Source organism: Aristolochia californica, unplaced genomic scaffold (genome assembly GCF_029961685.1).
Source record: "Aristolochia californica isolate CCGP_79_NKW_82.1479 unplaced genomic scaffold, dmAriCali1.0.hap1 SCAF_10, whole genome shotgun sequence".
NCBI lineage: Eukaryota > Viridiplantae > Streptophyta > Magnoliopsida > Piperales > Aristolochiaceae > Aristolochia > Aristolochia californica.
Window position 1 is genome coordinate 33,013,149 of NW_027181771.1, and position 18,572 is coordinate 33,031,720.

General features: G+C 38.1%; 3 protein-coding genes across 3 annotated transcripts; 1 reads left to right on the plus strand and 2 right to left on the minus strand.

Annotated features, from left to right (window-relative positions):
• The first annotated feature begins 145 nt into the window (after positions 1-145).
• Positions 146-7,016, plus strand: LOC137936987 (protein DEFECTIVE IN EXINE FORMATION 1). The gene is made up of 13 exons (XM_068781985.1): positions 146-464; positions 1,968-2,078; positions 2,603-2,685; positions 2,903-3,020; positions 3,144-3,307; positions 3,476-3,981; positions 4,070-4,140; positions 4,568-4,824; positions 5,024-5,205; positions 5,366-5,649; positions 5,774-5,891; positions 5,975-6,157; positions 6,248-7,016. Exons 1-13 carry the CDS (start codon positions 319-321, stop codon positions 6,563-6,565), a joined length of 2,541 nt encoding a protein of 846 aa, XP_068638086.1. The 5' UTR covers positions 146-318; the 3' UTR covers positions 6,566-7,016.
• Positions 7,017-7,639: 623 nt separating this feature from the next.
• Positions 7,640-8,929, minus strand: LOC137942659 (uncharacterized). Its single transcript, XM_068788388.1, has one exon. It carries the CDS (start codon positions 8,184-8,186, stop codon positions 7,848-7,850), a length of 339 nt encoding a protein of 112 aa, XP_068644489.1. The 5' UTR covers positions 8,187-8,929; the 3' UTR covers positions 7,640-7,847.
• Positions 8,930-9,272: 343 nt separating this feature from the next.
• LOC137936994 (alpha-glucan phosphorylase, H isozyme) lies at positions 9,273-17,920 on the minus strand. The gene is made up of 16 exons (XM_068781999.1): positions 17,463-17,920; positions 15,880-16,110; positions 15,536-15,715; positions 14,888-15,064; positions 14,715-14,800; positions 14,394-14,583; positions 14,118-14,211; positions 13,383-13,566; positions 13,178-13,295; positions 12,966-13,097; positions 11,561-11,779; positions 11,132-11,335; positions 10,801-10,959; positions 10,139-10,402; positions 9,777-9,967; positions 9,273-9,633 (listed from the first exon to the last, which is right to left on the minus strand). The coding sequence occupies exons 2-16, from the start codon at positions 16,087-16,089 to the stop codon at positions 9,507-9,509; spliced, it is 2,535 nt and encodes an 844-aa protein (XP_068638100.1). The 5' UTR covers positions 16,090-16,110; positions 17,463-17,920; the 3' UTR covers positions 9,273-9,506.
• Positions 17,921-18,572: the final 652 nt, after the last annotated feature.

Consider the following 18,572-nt stretch of genomic DNA (forward strand, 5'->3'; position numbering starts at 1 on the left):
TTAGTATCCGAATAGGCTTTCTTATTTGATTTCTTTTAAGAAACAGCTGACACTGGTCATCTAAATCGGACGGCGTGGATCCAAAATTGTCACACTCGGTTGGATGGTAATTAGATCCAATAGGACTCGAGCTGAAAGACAGTACTCTGGTTAAGTCGTCTCGTTGCGCATAAGGCGACCTCCGACCTCCATTGTCTCCGTAGCTAGATCTTCGTCGTGCCAACATCCTGTGATATCAGATAACATTACTAGGGTTTTTCGTGTCCGTTTTTCTGCAGATACTGCTCGAATCCTGGAATCTTCTTGGTCACCAATCTAATGAAATTTCAGGCGCCACTCTTTCTGCTGTTGATTGTTTTCTCGTTGAATCATGTTCAATGCGCCCCTGGTACGCAGGGAGATGGGGAAAAGAACAAATTCCGAGAACGAGAAGCCACGGACGATTCTCTGGGATATCCGAACGTGTGAGTTTCATTCCTCGTTGAAATCGTTCCCCCCTCCCTCTTATTTTGCTAGCAATTCATCCATTTCATCTTCACTGCGGTACTTAGATACTTCAGTTTCGTTTAAGACGCTTTGCCGAAGTTGAAATGTCTTGTCATATACTGAAATCGGTTTAAGCTTTTGTAAAACAATTAACTTGTTCCTGAAGTCCATCAGCCCTGTCGTGTACTTTCTATCATATGAATGCCCTTAAATGGCTCTGATATCATCTGACCTAAGGAAATCGTGGAACAGTTGTAGTCACTTCTTGTCTGTAATGTCGTTTGATTCTTGCAAAATGTTCCTAGAAGCCTCAATGATTCTAAATTTACGATTAGCAATAAAAATATGTTGTTTTTGTCATTATTACTGTTCCTGTTAAAATTATCAATAATAAGAATTATAGGTGTTATTATTATTATTATAAATATTTCTGGTCATCCAGTCGTCAGTCTGCATGTCCGTTGTTCTGTAATGAAAATGTAAACTAAGATATCTGCATAGACATCCCTCCCAAAACTGCTACTTTATTGGGAAAAAAGTAAATAATTTCATAGAAGTGTGTTAAGAGCAAGATGGTTTGGTTACTATGTTTAAAGTTGACAAGGTAATAACATAAGTGGTGGACTAATTGGTTCAGTTGGAATATTACAGCAAGTGTTGTTAGGGAAAATTTGTATCTTTTTATCATCTTGAGGTATAGAAATCCCATGAGTGTCCTTTGCACGAACTCTTAGGTATTTTCTGAAAAAAAGGAAAAACTCTTTAGGTGGATTGGTTACACTGATTTGGTGGCTTTTGAATTTGCTAGTGCTAGACGGTTGTATTTGTTGTTTGGAGGAGCCATAAGTTGGATTGGTCACATTGATTTGGCGGTTTCGCATTCCTAGAGGTCTAGCAAGCATAAAAAAATTTCTGGGGAAGTTCAGGTGTATTAGTGCGTGTTTATGCAGTTCTTTTGGAAGGAAAAACTGACCAAGTTTCCTACACTTTTAGCTTGGCACAAACACGAGTTTGAATTGAAATAATCTGGTGCATATGTCAGAAATGTAGCTGCTGTGTATTGTTCCCTATCAGCAAATTGGTCATTCTGGTTGCATCACCTCCTTCAACCTGGTTTAGCATTAGCCAGTAAACGATTGTAATGCCTAAACCATATGTCAAATCAAGAGACTGAATTTGTCAATGTGATGCATGCAGGAAATTTGCTTTATTAGGAAAGCAGATTTATTCTATTTACCTGCACTTTTTGTTTTTCTTATACAAACACTGTTTCATCTTCACCCTGTCACTTCACTAGAGCTAACATTACTACTATTGTTATTTACTATTAATATATTTTTTTACCAGAAACAGTAAACACTAGTTTTATGTTATTCTGGAATTGCTTTTGAGAAGAGAAACAGTTTTTGTTCTTTATTCAATTACAAAGACGTTCTTGTTATGGGTGAAGCATTTATAATTCTCTTTCATTTCCTTGGTAGAGATGAGGATTCCTTGTTGAATACAGAATGCCCTCGTAATGTGGAATTAAGATGGCAGACAGAAGTGAGCTCAAGCATATATGCATCTCCATTGGTTGCTGATATTAACAGGTAAAAGCGTATTTAATCTCATGTCTCTATGTCCCGGATTGTAGTCCTTAAACTCATATGGCAAACCTATCCTGAAATTTCTTAGTTTTACTCCTTGCTGTTATTGGAGCAAAAGACTCCTCTTTTCCCATCTTCCCTAATTTTCATTAGTACCCTTGAGTCTAACAAAATTTAGAAACATGTTATGCTATTTCTTGCTTTTCTACATTAAATAATAAACATAGCAGTACATGGTGCATTGCAGAAACTGCGAAATTTGCTGCCTTCTTTGTCACAGAAGAACCTTAATGGGTCCTTCTATTTCATTTGATGAGCTATAGGTTATTTGGAACTCTATTTCGGAGTTAGGTACTTAATGAATCTATTCCCTCCAAAAACAATCCTCCCTCCCCCCCCAATCCCCATACACACATAAAAAAAAAAATCCAACTCTTCTTAGGAGGAGAGCACCTTTTTGTCAGATCGAGTGGTTTGGTCATGATATATAGAACTGATAGAAGGTCCATTTGGTTGAAACTTTTCAGTGATGGGAAGCTTGATGTTGTGGTTCCATCTTTTGTCCACTACTTGGAGGTGCTGGAAGGCTCTGATGGGGACAAAATGCCAGGTGCTCAGTATTCTTACAGCCTGTTGTTTTACAGAATTCACCTTTATTCTCTTTATACATCATATGTGAGATGTAAGAGTAACCAATCAAACTGGTCTTTAGCGATTTGGCGAATGTTCTTTCCTCTTTTTTTACCGTACAAACAAATTTAACCACAACTTTTCATTTGAAGCTGCTCATGAACAGTTCTTTTCTGGATGTTGCTTCTTTTCTGCAGGCTGGCCTGCTTTCCATAAGTCGACAGTGCATTCTAGTCCCCTCCTTTTTGATATTGATAATGATGGTGTTAGGGAAATAGCTTTAGCAACTTACAATGGGGAAGTGCTCTTTTTCAGGTTTGGATCACCAGTAGTAGTAGGAAACTTACATGAAAAGTTTATTTTATATATCATTTTCAGAAAAAAAATCTTATCGACAATGTATGCCACATTCACCTGCTTTCCTTTGTGACATTTTAGGGTATCAGGATACTTGATGGTGGACAAATTGGAAGTTCCTCGGAGGAAAGTTCGTAAGGATTGGTATGTGGGTTTGGATCCAGATCCTGTGGATCGTTCACACCCTGACGTCCATGATGAGTCTCTTACTCAGGGAGCTGCTGCGGGCATGAATCCAAACTATGGTGAGTATGTTGTTCCTATGTTTTTTTGTGTTCATTCGTGGGTCTTCACCATACTATTTTATCACTGCCTGCTCACTTCGGCCATTTATCTGTCTCAGGCAAGCGAGTTCTAAATATCTGGATCGTAAATTGCTTGATGTAGCTAATTATTTATCCTTCTTTCTGTAGAAGCAAATGGAACTCGGCCTTTGTCAAATTCTTCATCGACATCAACAGAATCAAACCATGAAACCTCTACTAATACATCTAAGGCTGAACCTGTAGTGAGACTGAATGGTACTGAAGGAGGACAGAGCATTGAGTTGCCTATTCATAAGGATAATACAACTACGGTTGCAGGTTCAGCTGGAAACTCGACAAACACTCAAAGGCGGCTTTTAGAAGATTTCAGTTCAAAAGACACACAAGAGGATGGGGCTCGGTCCTCTGTTGATGGCAATGAAAATACTAAACAATCGCATGTTGCATCTGCCGAGAATGATGAAAGTTTAGAAGATGAAGCTGATACATCTTTTGATTTATTCAGAGAAGGAGATGAACTGGCTGATGAGTACAACTATGACTATGACGATTATGTTGATGAATCTATGTGGGGAGATGAAGAGTGGAGAGAAGAGAAACATGAATCAGTTGAGGATTATGTGAACATTGACTCGCACTTCCTCAGTACTCCTGTAAGTTGTATGACTGGAGGCATGCTTCTTTTTTGTGATGGTTGACCAATGTCTGCTTGTTTATAGACAACTACCTCTTTTTTCACAGGTAATAGCAGACATTGACGGAGATGGCATATCAGAGATGGTTATTGCTGTGTCCTACTTCTTTGATCACGAGTAAGCTCTACGCTATGGTTTTTGTTCTTGCATCTTTCTTTTCCATTTTGGTTAGATTTAGCAATATTTTATAAACCTTTCCAAGAAAGGGCTACTCAGTACTCACCAGCATCTGGTAGTGCTGTCCCCTTCATGGCCTTGTACTTTTGCTTATATATTATGACATTTCAAACAATATTTTAAAAGCGTTTCTCTTACTGAAATGAAAATGATTCATTGGCTGATAAGTTGACTGGTACTATGACAATTCAAACAATATTTTATAAACCTTTCCAAGAAGGGGCTACTCAGTACTCACCAGCATCTGGTTGTATTGTCCCCTTCATGGCCTTGTACTTTTGCTTATATATTATGACATTTCAAACAATATTTTAAAAGCCTTTCTCTTACTGAAATGAAAATGATTCATTGGCTGATAAGTTGACAGGTACTATGACAATTCAGATCATTTAGCTGAATTGGGTGGCATTGATATTGAGAAGTACGTTGCTGGAGCTATTGTCGTTTTCAATCTTGAGACAAAACAAGTGAAGTGGACAACACCTCTGGACCAGAGTACAACCTCAGGATCTTATCGTGCTTATATTTATTCCTCTCCTACAGTGGCTGATTTAGATGGAGATGGATATCTTGATATTCTTGTGGGAACTTCATATGGCTTGTTTTATGTTCTTGATCACCATGGTAAAATTTCTGGAACAGTCACATTTTTTCATTTGATTTTACTCTTAGAATCAGAGAGAGAGAGAGAGCAGTATATGTGTTTGCGCATAAATGTACTGTTTTTAAGAAATACATTGGATGCCAAAGGTTATTGCATATTGTTTCAGTGTCAATGATGGTCTCACCGTGATATAAAATAAATATTTGGATGCTTTTATAGGCAAGGTGAGAGAAAACTTTCCTCTTCAGATGGCTGAGATTCAATCATCAGTGGTAGCAGCAGATATTAACGATGATGGAAAAATAGAGCTTGTGACTACTGATATCCACGGAAATGTTGCGGCATGGACCACAAGGGGACAGGAAATTTGGGAAGTCCATGTAAAGAGTCTCATCCCACAGGCAAGTAATTTTTAGCTCAATTTATTTGGATGAACCAACTAGTTCACTCCTAACTAGCAAATTTTGAAATATTTGCTAGGCATACATGATTCTTGGAAGTAGCTGAGCCTTATACTTATATTAATGTACTAATGTCTACTCATCAACAAATGCTGGTCAGGGTCCGACAATTGGTGATGTTGATGGGGATGGCCGTACTGATGTTGTGGTCCCTACCATATCTGGAAACATATATGTTCTCAGTGGCAAGGATGGTTCATATGTCCGCCCCTTTCCATATCGGACTCATGGACGAGTAATGAATAAAATTCTTCTGCTTGATTTGAGTAAGCGAGGGGAAAATCGGAAAGGTTTGACAATTATCACCACATCATTTGATGGCTACTTGTATCTCATTGATGGAGCAACAGCATGTGCAGATGTTGTTGATATTGGCGAGACTTCGTATGTCACATCTATTTTAAAATATACTAGTTTGTATTTGTTATCTGTTTTCTTTTGTCTTTGAATGAATTATTTGAGCTAGTACATTTGAAAATAAATATGTGATAGCGGTTCTCTTTGACAGATATAGCATGGTCTTGGCAGAAAATATTGATGGTGGAGATGATCTGGATCTCATTGTTTCAACTATGAATGGAAATGTCTTTTGCTTTTCAACTCCTGCCCCCCATCACCCTCTGAAAGTAAGGATGGTAAAAAATTATAGCAATTTTTTCCCCTTTTGCTCTTACATGGTTTTACTGGGATATTTTATTTTCCTATTCAGGCATGGAGGTCAGACAACCAAGGTAGAAACAACTATGCAAGTCGCTACAATCGTGAAGGAATATATGTTTCCCCTTCATCTAGAGCTTTCCGAGATGAGGAGGGTAAACACTTCTGGGTGGAGATAGAGATAGTTGATAGATACAGGATTCCCTCTGGGTCTCAGGGTCCTTACAATACCACGGTAAGCCATTTTACTTGTGCAGCAAGCTATTCTTCCAGGCAGAGCAATGCAATTTTTTTGCTAATATTTTCTTCATTTGGAAAACGACAGACAACTCTGCTGGTGCCTGGAAATTACCAGGGAGATAGACGAATTGTGCACAACCAGATCTTTCATAATCCTGGGAAGTACAGGATAAAGCTGCCTACTGTTTCAGTCCGGACCACAGGAACTGTATTGGTGGAGATGGTTGACAAGAATGGTCTTTACTTCTCAGATGAGTTCTCACTTACTTTCCATATGTATTATTATAAGCTACTCAAGTGGCTTCTGGTACTGCCTATGCTCGGGATGTTTGGTGTGCTTGTAGTTCTTCGTCCACAAGAAAGGGCACCACTGCCATCGTTCTCCAGAAATACAGATCTATGAACCTTGTTGTTATGCTATACTTGGTGAGACTGAGGTAGCTGCTTTAGTCTCAAAAACTTCTTGTGCTGTGGATCCAAAGAGATACCAAGAGTTCCATGCAAAGGTATTTCTCCTACTGTATCAGGCTTTATGTCCAAGTAAAAGTTGTGCTTTTCTTCTCCTAGGTATTGAGTTGAGGAAATGGGATCAATCCCAGACACTACAGAACATGAGAAATCGTGAATTTGGAGTGTTGACTGTTGAGGTGATACGTTCACTTGCCATCATTTTCATTCTGTTTGCTAACCTCACGGCAGAATAGAGGAAGCGATTCTTACTTTGATCTTGACATTATTTTTTTTGCATTTCCAGAGATTAAATTAGCTGTTTGTAAATTAGTAAGAACTGCCCTGACTGTAATAAGAAGATCCATCATATTGCGCAAGTGTTAGTCTCCTTAAATTTGTTTCCAGTATTGTAGTCTTTCTATGTCAAAGGGTTCTTTCCACACAAGCATACGCAAGGCTCGAACAAAATCCACAAAACACAGTGAAAGAACCATGCGAAATTTTTAGGCAAATATAATCCACTTAATCTTGCAGTCTCAGATGGTGGAAGAGCACGGACAGACATTATTTGGAGTGCGAACCAAAAGAACTACGCATTTGTTACTCCCAAATGGAGCACAGGGCGATTCTGCCCATTTTCTTGGAATGCGAGACGTCTGAGAAGAAAACCAGTTTAGATGTGCCGAGGTTCTCCTTTCACTCAGGGTTGGCCCCCTTGATTTTCTGAGACGTCTTAGGTGGTCAAAATCCCAGACGTCTCAAGACGCCTCCTGTAACATCTGTATTGTCTCACCACCCAGAAACCTGCTCTGAGTCACTTGGGGAGCCTTGAATGAGAACCATTTTTACACGAAGAAGATGGTTCCTCTCTGTGACTAGAGAGAGCCAGCAATTTATGTGGAGGATGAATTACCAGGGACAAGAAAAGAGTTCGCAACCATTAACCCCATAAAAACTTTTTGCAGATTTCGCAACCAGGTAACATTAAATGAAATGAAAAGCTTCAGAATTAGAACCAGAAGAAATAGTCATGGAAGAGCGAACTTCAGAAATTCACATTCATGTGAGCCATATGTAAGCCAAGCACATTCATGTACAATCACAAATTCAAGATATAATGAAGAGAATACTAAAATTACCGAACAGGTGAACTTTACACGTCTAATTGAATGGAAACAGGAAAATACTAAATTACAATAACTCCCTTCACAAGCAAGATAACAACAATGAAGCAACTAAAAGGCCTGTAAGACTGGCCTCTTTCCAAGCCTCTTTATCTCCTTATCCATTTGACCAGTGAGCATTAACCCAAACATTTTGCAGTCACAGAGGAAGGACCAGAATGGATGACCAAAAGTCGCTGGAACGTTCCTTTCGACGAAGAAGTGGCTGTACCAAGCAAACCCATAACCGAAGAAAGGAGCGAGGAGTACGAACCACCATTTGACGATCACAGAGTTAATCAACAAAAGAATGGCGGCGAGGGTGCCAAAGAAATGCCAACGACGAGTCAAGGACTTCGAGTGTTGGCTGACGTAGAAGGGCCAGAACTCTTCCAAGCTTCTGAAGTTCATGTCTTTGCGAGAGAATCCTAATCTCGAGTTCAAAAGGTGAGATTACCTTTTGTTCTGGGATCTAGTGATGGGTTCCGGAAAAGCCCTAACCAGTATGAATCTGAATTAGGGGAATTTTCGTTCTAGGACGGGTTCAGACAACTTTGGGCGTTTACTGGCTTTCTCCTTCAAAACCAAAAATTCAGAAGCAACCGAGTTGGTTCTCTTTCTGGAGTTCGCAAACAAATCGGGTACAAGGAAAAACCTGATCAGAATAGTCGTCCTCTACTCCGTTTTCCGATTCTTTCACTGATTGATCTTTCCGCCGGCTGATCTTAATATCCGATTCCTTTCGACGATTCTGCCAAGATTATGAAAAATCAACCACAAGGAGGTGATACCCTTGCGAAATGTTCTCGTCGGAGGGTCAGGGTGAAACGTTACAGTCGGCGAAGCATTCAAGGAAGGCAGACGTGAATCCTGAGAGAACCACACTACTTATGCGCGAGAGAAACTGAGGCCAGAGGCAAGTGGAGACGACTTACTTGTTTCGGGTTAATCATAGCCAAATTTCTTCCGGAACTTCGATTCTCTTTGGAGAGAAGAAGTCTTAAGAGCCAAGTTGCAGAAGACGAAGTTAGACTGGTCTTTTGAGTGTTGGCTATTGAAGGGTCATTTGCACATCTTCCCTGAAAATTAATGTTTTCTTAGGTTCAGTAACCTGTCGGTGTGATAAACTAGTAGTAATTAGATGCTGTCTAATTAGAATTAGTTAAATTATACCGTATGGAAGAAAAAATAAAGATGGATTTTTATTTTATTTTATTTTATTTAACTATAAAAAATAGAAAAATATTATGATATTTTTATTAGTTCGCATTATATGTATGAAAAATAAAAAATGTACATTTGAAACATTTTTACATCACAAATTGGAAATATGAAGGTATTAATATATTAATAAAATAGAAAAAATTGAAATCATTTTATACCTAATGCTGCCATCACAGTTGGATCGCATCAGGTGGGTTTCTTCAGAACTGAAAAAACTACTCTCATCCACGAGAGGAAAGAAGATAAAATTAACATGATATGGATCACTGAACCTTTCCAATACGAGTGGAGTTCGTGGTTTATTTTACATACTAATCATATCATCAAACATAAGGTGGTGGAGAAGACAGAAAATAAAGACCACCGAGTGTCATGGACAGTTTTTTTTTTTTTTTTTTTTTTTAGTGGTTACTGAATCTGAGTGCAGACTTACCTCCTAAATGGCATTTTCAACATATAATTTTACCAGGCAGACTGAACTTTCTGTCAGGCAATGATCAGTACTTCTTATGGTACACGGCATTCTCCAATCTTCCATATTTCTTTGGCGTACTGATCAATGGTCCTGTCGCTGCTAAATTTGCCAGAGCCAGCCGTACTCAAGATTGACATCTTGAGCCATCTTCTTCGATCTCTGCTCAAACAAAATGGAAACGTTATGACCTTAGATGTTTCTGAGGATAGTAGACATCCTGGAGGGTGTTCAGAGGAAGCTCAATTTTACCCTTGTCAACAGGAAAGGGGAACAGGCAAAAGGAAAAAGGAGCTATTTCTTACTTGTAAGCTTCATCCACCCTGTCTTGTGCGTGAATGTAGCCAGGGAAGTCATGACCGACCAGAAAATAATCACCACGTCCATAACCGGAATCACCTTCCAGGGAATCCAGAAGTGGATTATAATCATAGGAACCGAACACACCGCTTCGTATGAATTGCTTGGCCTCATCAAACCGTGGATCTGGTTTGAACTGCATATTAACATGAGCAGAAGTTTCAAGATGAAATGCTCACTGAAGTAGTCAGCAAGATTTGAGCCTAGCAAATAGCTCACCGAAAAGAAATATGGCATTATGAGGCATTGTCCTGAACTTATGAAATTTGGTGGCAGAGTAAAAACAGTAAGTCATGCAGTTTCATACCTGTCCTGCCTCCCTCTCCTTCCTTAACCTGGGGACGTCATCAGCTTCGGCACCGAAGAGAAAGAAATTCTCTTCCCCAATTTCTTCCCTGATTTCAACATTTGCACCATCTAGTGTTCCAATTATGATACAACCATTCAGTGCAAATTTCATATTACTAGTGCCACTTGCTTCCATTCCTGCTGTGCTTATATGCTGAGAAAGCTCACTCCCAGGAATCAGCATTTCCGCAACAGACACATTGTAATTTGGAATAAAGACTACCTGAAAACATAATGGTGTTAAAGTAGCAGGATCATATCAATTAGGGACTAAAGAATGGGAATGGCAAATTGGAAATATAATGAAATAGAAAATATCATGAGGATTTCAAACACTGATAGTAAATATCAAGCTAATACTTACCTCTCTTGAAATGAGCTATTTAAATTAGTGCAACACCATTTAAAAAGCAACTCCAAAGCTTCATTCAACCATCAAATGATGACATATTACATAAAATTGTTGTTCTGGCTCATTGTTAATTTCTCAGTAGTTTCATGAAATTATCCACTGCTCAGCTCTAATTCAATAGATGGTCTATACTGAAAAAAACTTATCTATTTGAATAGGCTCGGCACAACAACAAAGTTAATAATGAATATAGGACTGTGCTGCTTTACCTTCAGATACTTATTAACCTCAGTATCATTGTTGACTACAGCACCGACATCATTAACCAGCTTGACTATCCTTTTAGCATTGGTATATGTTGCGAATGCTTTGCCACCAAACATGATGGTCCGTGGGGTAATTTGTTTTTGTTCTTCAGGGCTCATCTCCTGCAAAGGTCAATCCTGAGAGTCAGTTCCATAGAGCAACTGGAGAACAAATGAGAAACTAAGTTTTGTGCAGCCACTAAAGATTCCTTCCATTTATGAATAACTTCAAATCAACCTACGGAAGAAATTTTTTAACTGATTATTCCATATGACTTCAGAGAAATCTCTCTACCTTCAGTTTCTTGTATCTGTAAACTGCACCAAGAATGTTGAGCAGTTGTCTCTTATATTCATGTATGCGCTTAACTTGTATATCAAAAAGGGTGTCTGGGTCAATGCTCACGCCAGTAGCTTGCAGAACATAGTGTGACAGGCGGCGTTTGTTTGCCATCTTGGCTGATGCCCACTCAGCATGTAATTCCTCATTGTCAGCAAACTATCAGCAATGAGGTTAGTAGCTTTTAAGATGTGAAGGCTTTATAACATAGTGAAAATTTTGAGAGCCCTTCCATAAAGAGTAGTTGTTTGAAACAATTAAGCCTTACGAGGCCACAAAAGGACCGCATGAACAACCAATAACTCATCCAGAAATCCAATATAAGAAAGTCTGCACCAATAGGTTAGAAATATCTAAAAGCAACCTCATAGACGAAGTCCTTACTTGGCCAAGACCAGAGAGAAGATCAAGGTTAGTGATCCATTCATTAGTGTTCAGCCATTTTGTGATTATGCTGCTCAACTCAGGGTTGCAAAACTGGAGCCATCGGCGAGGAGTAATCCCGTTTGTCTTATTCTGAAATTTAGTAGGCCATATAGAAACATAATCTGCAAATAGCTCTTTCTTCAAGATGTTACTATGTAACTCTGCAACTCCATTAACCTGCAGTTGGATATTTGAACAAGCCACTGCTTAAAATGTTTTTAAGTCCAAATAATGACAGAAAAGGCTAAAGGCCAGTGAGACATTTTAACTTAGTGATGAATAAAACATGAATAAGATCACAATGGTTTTATGTAAGTAGATCAACTTCCGGTGGACTTGATCTTCCTAGGAAGCATTATAACATTTCAGGTATTCAAAACAGAGTCGCAAAACGGTATTGAAAGGACACAGCTATTAACTTTCCCAGATGGTCAAAAGCTTACAAAGAGTAAGGAGTCAAAGAGAGGACATTAATGTATATGGCTAGAATTGGGTAATAGAAGTCTCGAACACTGCTAAATCCATCCCATGAACCAACTCCTTCACTAGTGCCAAAAGAACTTTGCTATCCCATCTTGTGGGACCATTCCTTTTCTACATTATGCATCAAATATTTTGAAGAAAACATAGGAAAGGAATAATCCAATAGGCATCATTGTCAATGATGACCTGTACACCCACTGCTGCCTGCCCGACATGGCTACTGATATTAACTCTTGCAGTGACAGAACTGAGATTCTGCTAGCCTTTGAAAGCTCCCTGTTTTGCGTCCACTAGGTCTCCCAATTGAATTATGCTATGAGAATGATCAAGAAATTCTAGACTCTCTAGTGGCGGAAGGATTCAACCTAATCTTTGCTCCTCATCTGAAACGAATCATATATTCTGACTTCTTAATTTGAGTAGTTTGTAAAAACTTGTAGATCAAGAAGTATACACATTTAACTTTTAAGGTAAGTAGATAGATATCAGCTTTCTCTCTTTCTCAGTTAGGCAATTTTTTTACTATTGGTCATACATACAAGATATTCCCTCCCACTATACTACTTGAAGACTTCCATTAAAGATCTTGCCAATGTGGCCATTGAGATAAAGGCTCTATCCAGAAATTAGTAAGACTTAAAGTTGATGTACTTGCTGCCATTTCCTTGTATATATGTTTTAGTTTCTTCCCTTGTTCTTCGTCAATTTCCTTTGTTATGTTTTCTGAACATTGGGGTTTTGGGGAAAATAAGATGTGCTGCTTTGGTTGGAGTGTGAAAGTTCAAGACAGACGAGTTCTTTCAAAATGGTTGAGCTGTTTTTTCAATTCCACCCGTATTTCATAAAACATTCATATTATTCACGGGAAGTGATTGCTTACTGTATGTGAAGAAACTACGCACAAATTTGCCATGCGTACAACTGTCTTTTGGGGATTTGAGCTATCCAAGATACGCATGCCCGGAATTTTACTTGCCATGTCACTCCGAGTAGACAGAATCGTTTCCATAAACTGCAAACATCATAGCATTTGAATGAGATGGTACACAATATTATGTTCAAAGAAGAATAATTACAGCTTTACAAACTTACCCTTTTATCAATTTCTTCAATGATTTCAAAATGGCGAGGAAGAAGTTTCTTCATGACAGCTTGTGACCATTTCTCTAGTGCTTCAGGAAGGACAGTATGATTGGTATAAGCAACAGCCCTGGTAAATAAGAAATCAATGTCATCAAATCTCACATCCATGTACATATTTCCTATCTAAAAATATGAAATAAAAATAGATGGAAACCTTGTTGTGACATCCCAAGCTTCATCCCATCCAAGCCCTTCATCATCCATAAGTAACCGCATCAGTTCTGGGATTGCAAGGGTGGGATGTGTATCATTGAGTTGAACAGCAACCTTGCTTGGAAATTCGGACCACTGCCATGAACCCTTCCCATCTTTTCTCTCCTTGAATCTAAAAATAATATCTTGTAACAAATATCTGGGATTAGGAATTGGAAACAGGATAAAAATCATGATGAGAAGACCAAACAGATTTTTTTGAAATGCACAGATGTACTGTAAGATTAACTTGAAATATGACATCTGCTTAAAATAAGGTAAAGCCCATCTGTTAATATAACAAAAGAAATTGCATTGAACAAAATGCTAACTCAAGATACATGCTCGAGATATATAATTATTTCCCATGCCAGCAATCCAGCAATTAATACAGGATAGCCTGGCTTGTTAAGTATTACTTGCTTGTTTCACTACATCAATTTAGGAATTGTCAGAATGTCAATAGAAATATGTTACAGAAAGGTCCATAAGTCGAGTAAAATGATCTATATCAGAAATGAAGCTGACGTCTCTCATAGGGAAAGTGAGTTAAGCAATATGCCTCAGTGCCTTCTTCAACATGTGGAAGCCAAAGTAGGTAGCAGTAGGATTCATTCCCCATGATAACACTCATGATATATATTAAAAAAGACATAAACACCAGAATACACCAGAGTCATCTTTAATAAGTAAAATACCTGCAGTGAGGCACTGCAAAGAAAAAACTGTTGTTTCAGTCTTAGAATCTTCCCGTCCTCTGTAGCATCTCCTGGATATAGAACTGCACAAATCTGCAATGATACAATGTGATAATACCTCTCAGACAGAAGACATTAAAGTAACGACAAAAATAATATATTTCTCACATTAATCAGCAAAGTCTTCGACTATTTTCAGAAACATAAAATAGCTTGTCAAGTTCAAAAAATAATTTAAAAAAAAGACCTCATTGGCAGATAAAAAGATAATAAACCTGCTGCGCTTTAGAGTGAAGCTGTGCTGCAGATTCATATTGTCCATCATTGAATTGAAACAAGTTGAAATTTTCAGCACTGGCTTTTGCTTCCCAAAGACGAAGACTGATAGTATTCTTGGTCTTGTACCCTGGAATGGGTACATCATAAGCCAGTGCTAGTAAAACCTCGCCTCCAACCCATTTTCGACTGCCAAAGTTTCAGAAGAAAAAGATTCAAACAGAATGAAGCTAAGCTCAAATACAGCAAAAAAAACAAAAAATCAGCAGATACAAAGTCAAGCATGAATTCCTTCTAAGTTTTGAATATGAGAGACTCACGATCCATTAGGAAGGAACTCAACATGCCCAAAAAATCTGATAGGATATACAACATCATGCCTGACAATTTCCCATGGACTGAACATCTGCATCACACCAATCATATCATGGAGTTAGACACAAGTCCTATGGAACAACATATGCATCTAGAAGAACAAGCATGCAAGTGGAACCTCAAGCCAATCTTCAGCAACTTCTTCTTGGCCTTCCTTGGTAATCCGCTGTTTAAACAATCCATATCTGTATCGTAGACCATAACCCCATGCTGGCAAATTGAGTGTTGCCATAGAATCTAGAAAGCAAGACGCTAGCCTGCCCAAACCACCATTTCCAAGTGCTGCATCTTTTTCCTAAAGACAATAAACCATTATACTCATAAAGGCTACAATTACATCTTTGGATCTCCAAGATAAATTTGAAACACTAGAATATATTTTCAACATATACCAAGAGGTCTCCACTAATAATCAACAAAGTCATGGAGTTTTTTCATTAAAAAAAAAATCAAATTCAGTTGTTCTCCAGCTACAGGATGAAGCAGAAAACAGTGGGAAATCCTAAATAAGAACAAAGTCAATATTCTTACAGGATGAGACACCTAACTTGTCGCATAAAGAATATAAAAACTTGTTACACAAAATAAAACTTTAATCCACAGAGAAACATAATTTTGAAAGTACCACTATCAAGTTACTGGTAAAACTTAGCTTATGGATCTCTAATAGCATATGAGTCAGTAAAACCTCCATGTAACCAAGAAGAGGACAAGAAGCATTTACTGATTATAGTAGTTAATATGGGGACTCTGCAGAATACTGCACCTGCTCTGTTATGTCTTCGAGTTCATGTCCTAGTTTATTTAAAGCATCGGCATATGCATCTTGAATGTTGAGATTTCCTATGGCATTGGTCAAGGCTCGACCTTGAAGATACTCCATTGACAAGTAATATGTTTGTTTTGGATCAACTTTGTGAAAATGTAGGTATGTCTCATTCCACCGCTGCAAGATTTGGTAATCAAGAAAGATGGTCACCAACATAAGCACATACTTCTACAAGAGGACACTAAAAAGCCAGGAATCAGAAAGCAGTGATGAAAATGAAACTTGGAAGTAGCTCACTGCAAACCTATTCCCTCAAAGGACAATGGGATTTAAAGACTTACCTGAATTAAGTAATCACGAACACTTTCTGCGGTGGCATAATAAGCTTGCTCAGGATCAAATTTCAGTGGAGAAAAATGAGGGTTGTACTGCGCATGATATCTAATGTTTGATGCAATTTCTGATGGAACTTCTGCTGTTGGATGTGCCACAGCTGGTACTTTTGTAAAACTCTTGGAAGTGGATCCATTTGCTTCGACGACAGAAGCCATAACCAGTAAGCTTTATGAGAACTGAAAAAAATAGCTAGTCAAAGTCTAAAACTGACTAATTCAGTTTCATAACCGGATATCTTCAAAATTATGTAGCATTAAGTAAAAAATCCCAAGTGCAAATCAACCTGACCACTATAATGAGGGTTTGTGAAATCAACCCGACCACTATAATCAAATAATCTAACCAAAAATTTTCTAAAACGCTAATGATTATAAGAGGGTAAGAAGAATAAGAAATCAATAAATGCATAGATGAGAAACTAATGTAGAACAAGAAGAAATTAATTTTTAAGGCATTCAACTCAAAAAAATAAAATACAATGTGATGGTTAAATAAAAAATGGATGCACCTAACTCAGATAGACCAAGGTCCATACTCTTTTTCTCCTGATGATAATGATACAAAAAACAAAAAATGATAGTAGCAACAATACTAGCTGCAACAACAAGAAGGAGAAGCAGAAGAGAAGAAATTTATTTCGATCCGAAAAATTAAACTTCAAATGGGAGGAGAGGAAAGGAAATGGGAATATGATGGTTACCCAAAACACAATCCACATATAGAAAAAAGTGAACTAACTTGAATAAAATGCTCGGGTTGTCAGTTGTAAGCAGGGAAGAATCCATAATTTTACATAACCACAATAAAAGATACTCAATAGCCAACAAGCACTAAAATAAATAACAAAAGATAGTACTTGTAAGAAATTTTAATCATATGAGCTAGATGTGGCAACATAGAAATGCAGGGTCAATTATTAAGATAATGTAAGTAAAAGGGCGGTCTCTGTCACCAGTTTTTTTTATTTGAAGGAAAAAAAAGTTGACTCTACATAAAATTCACCACAAAAAAGACAGAAATAACGGTTAATGAAACATACTGCATCAAGCCAGTAAGAACTATCACAAACGCAGTTCACCATGCGGCAACTCTAAATTATAGAAATTAGAAGCCACTAATTTACGTTTGAAATCAATAGTTATAGTAAAAAGAAATAGGATAATGCAGTCTCCAAGCTTACTCAATGGGACAGCTACATAAAAATATGATTAGATCACAAAAATATAGTAGAACGAAATTCAGTAAGATAATCCACCATAGAGATTTTAATAATAACAAATGAGATAACCATCTGTGAAACGCGCAGGTAGTTACAGCAGTTGCAACATATAGCTGGGAGTTTTACCTAAAAAAGAAATCAGAAACAAGGTGTCTTATAAAATCATTTTTAAGGCAAAATAGTAATTCAGAAATAAGGAACAGAAAAGTGGGAAAAAAGCATCCGACTGAGCAAAAAGATGAAAAAATTGAAATCAATTCCATTGCCACCATTTCAATAATTCAACAAAGAAAACATTAATTCACTCACAGAGTCTCCCTATCAATTTCAGACAATCGCCTGCGCTCAGCACCAGTACACTCCCTGGATCCGATCACCACTCCTTTCTTTGAAACTCATCCAACTCTACAAAATATATAAAAACCTCAAACCCGAGAAAATCACGAGAGACAAGGAACTATCCCGTGACCTGAAACTGAAAAGGCGGGATCTAAAGGTCAATGCAAGTAACACTAAGGCGCAAGCGTGAAAACGAAAAAAAGCAGAAACAGATATTTCCACCGCAAATCAACCAAATACCGGCGCGACTCGTGCTGTCACTACGATAAAGCGAAGCCAAGCTTAACAAGATGAGCAGTGAAAGTGTATAGAGTACTGAAGGAGATATTTGTAGCAAGATACTAGTGGAGAAGGCGAGGATGCAAATCGTTTTGTTTTCAGTGGAAGAACAGACAAAAGAGTGATGGCGCTGGTGCAGAAATATCAGAGACCTGATTTTTGGTGAAGAAAGTGTCGAATTGACGATCGTAGTTGGCCTTAGCGGCGAGCTCCTCAGAGCTGGAAGACGACACGTGCGTCGTGCAAAATGGCGCGAATATCCACGCAGTACAGGTAACAAACTCTCAACTCTCAAACAATCACTAGCCGGATTGCCTCGTGGCGGGCTGACTTAGGCGAACTCAGCTCTGACTCGGAAGATCGGACCATTCTAACCGATTCGCTCATTTCAAACCCGAGTTGACCCAAGGGATCCCGGGAGGAGAGGCGACCACAAGGGGATTCGAACAAAATAACCAAAGTACCCCTGCATGGTATTTAAACTACGAATGCACTCGAGGGTTACTCCGTGCGGTCTACATTAGATTTGTTGTTACCAAACAAAATAATTAGAACTGCTCGAAAATATATATTAGATTAGGATTCTTAATATTTAAATATTTAAGAAATATTGGCTCCATTCTCTCACACTGAGATCTAAGCCTTTTATCACATTTTTGGCCACCAACATCGAGCGTTTGTTTGCAAAATGAGTATAATGACGTTATTATATACGGATCCTGCCCAACTGCAACTGCATATGAAACCTGTTGATATTTTCTTATAACTTTTAAGAGCATGTCACGGTTCATCATAGTCAGT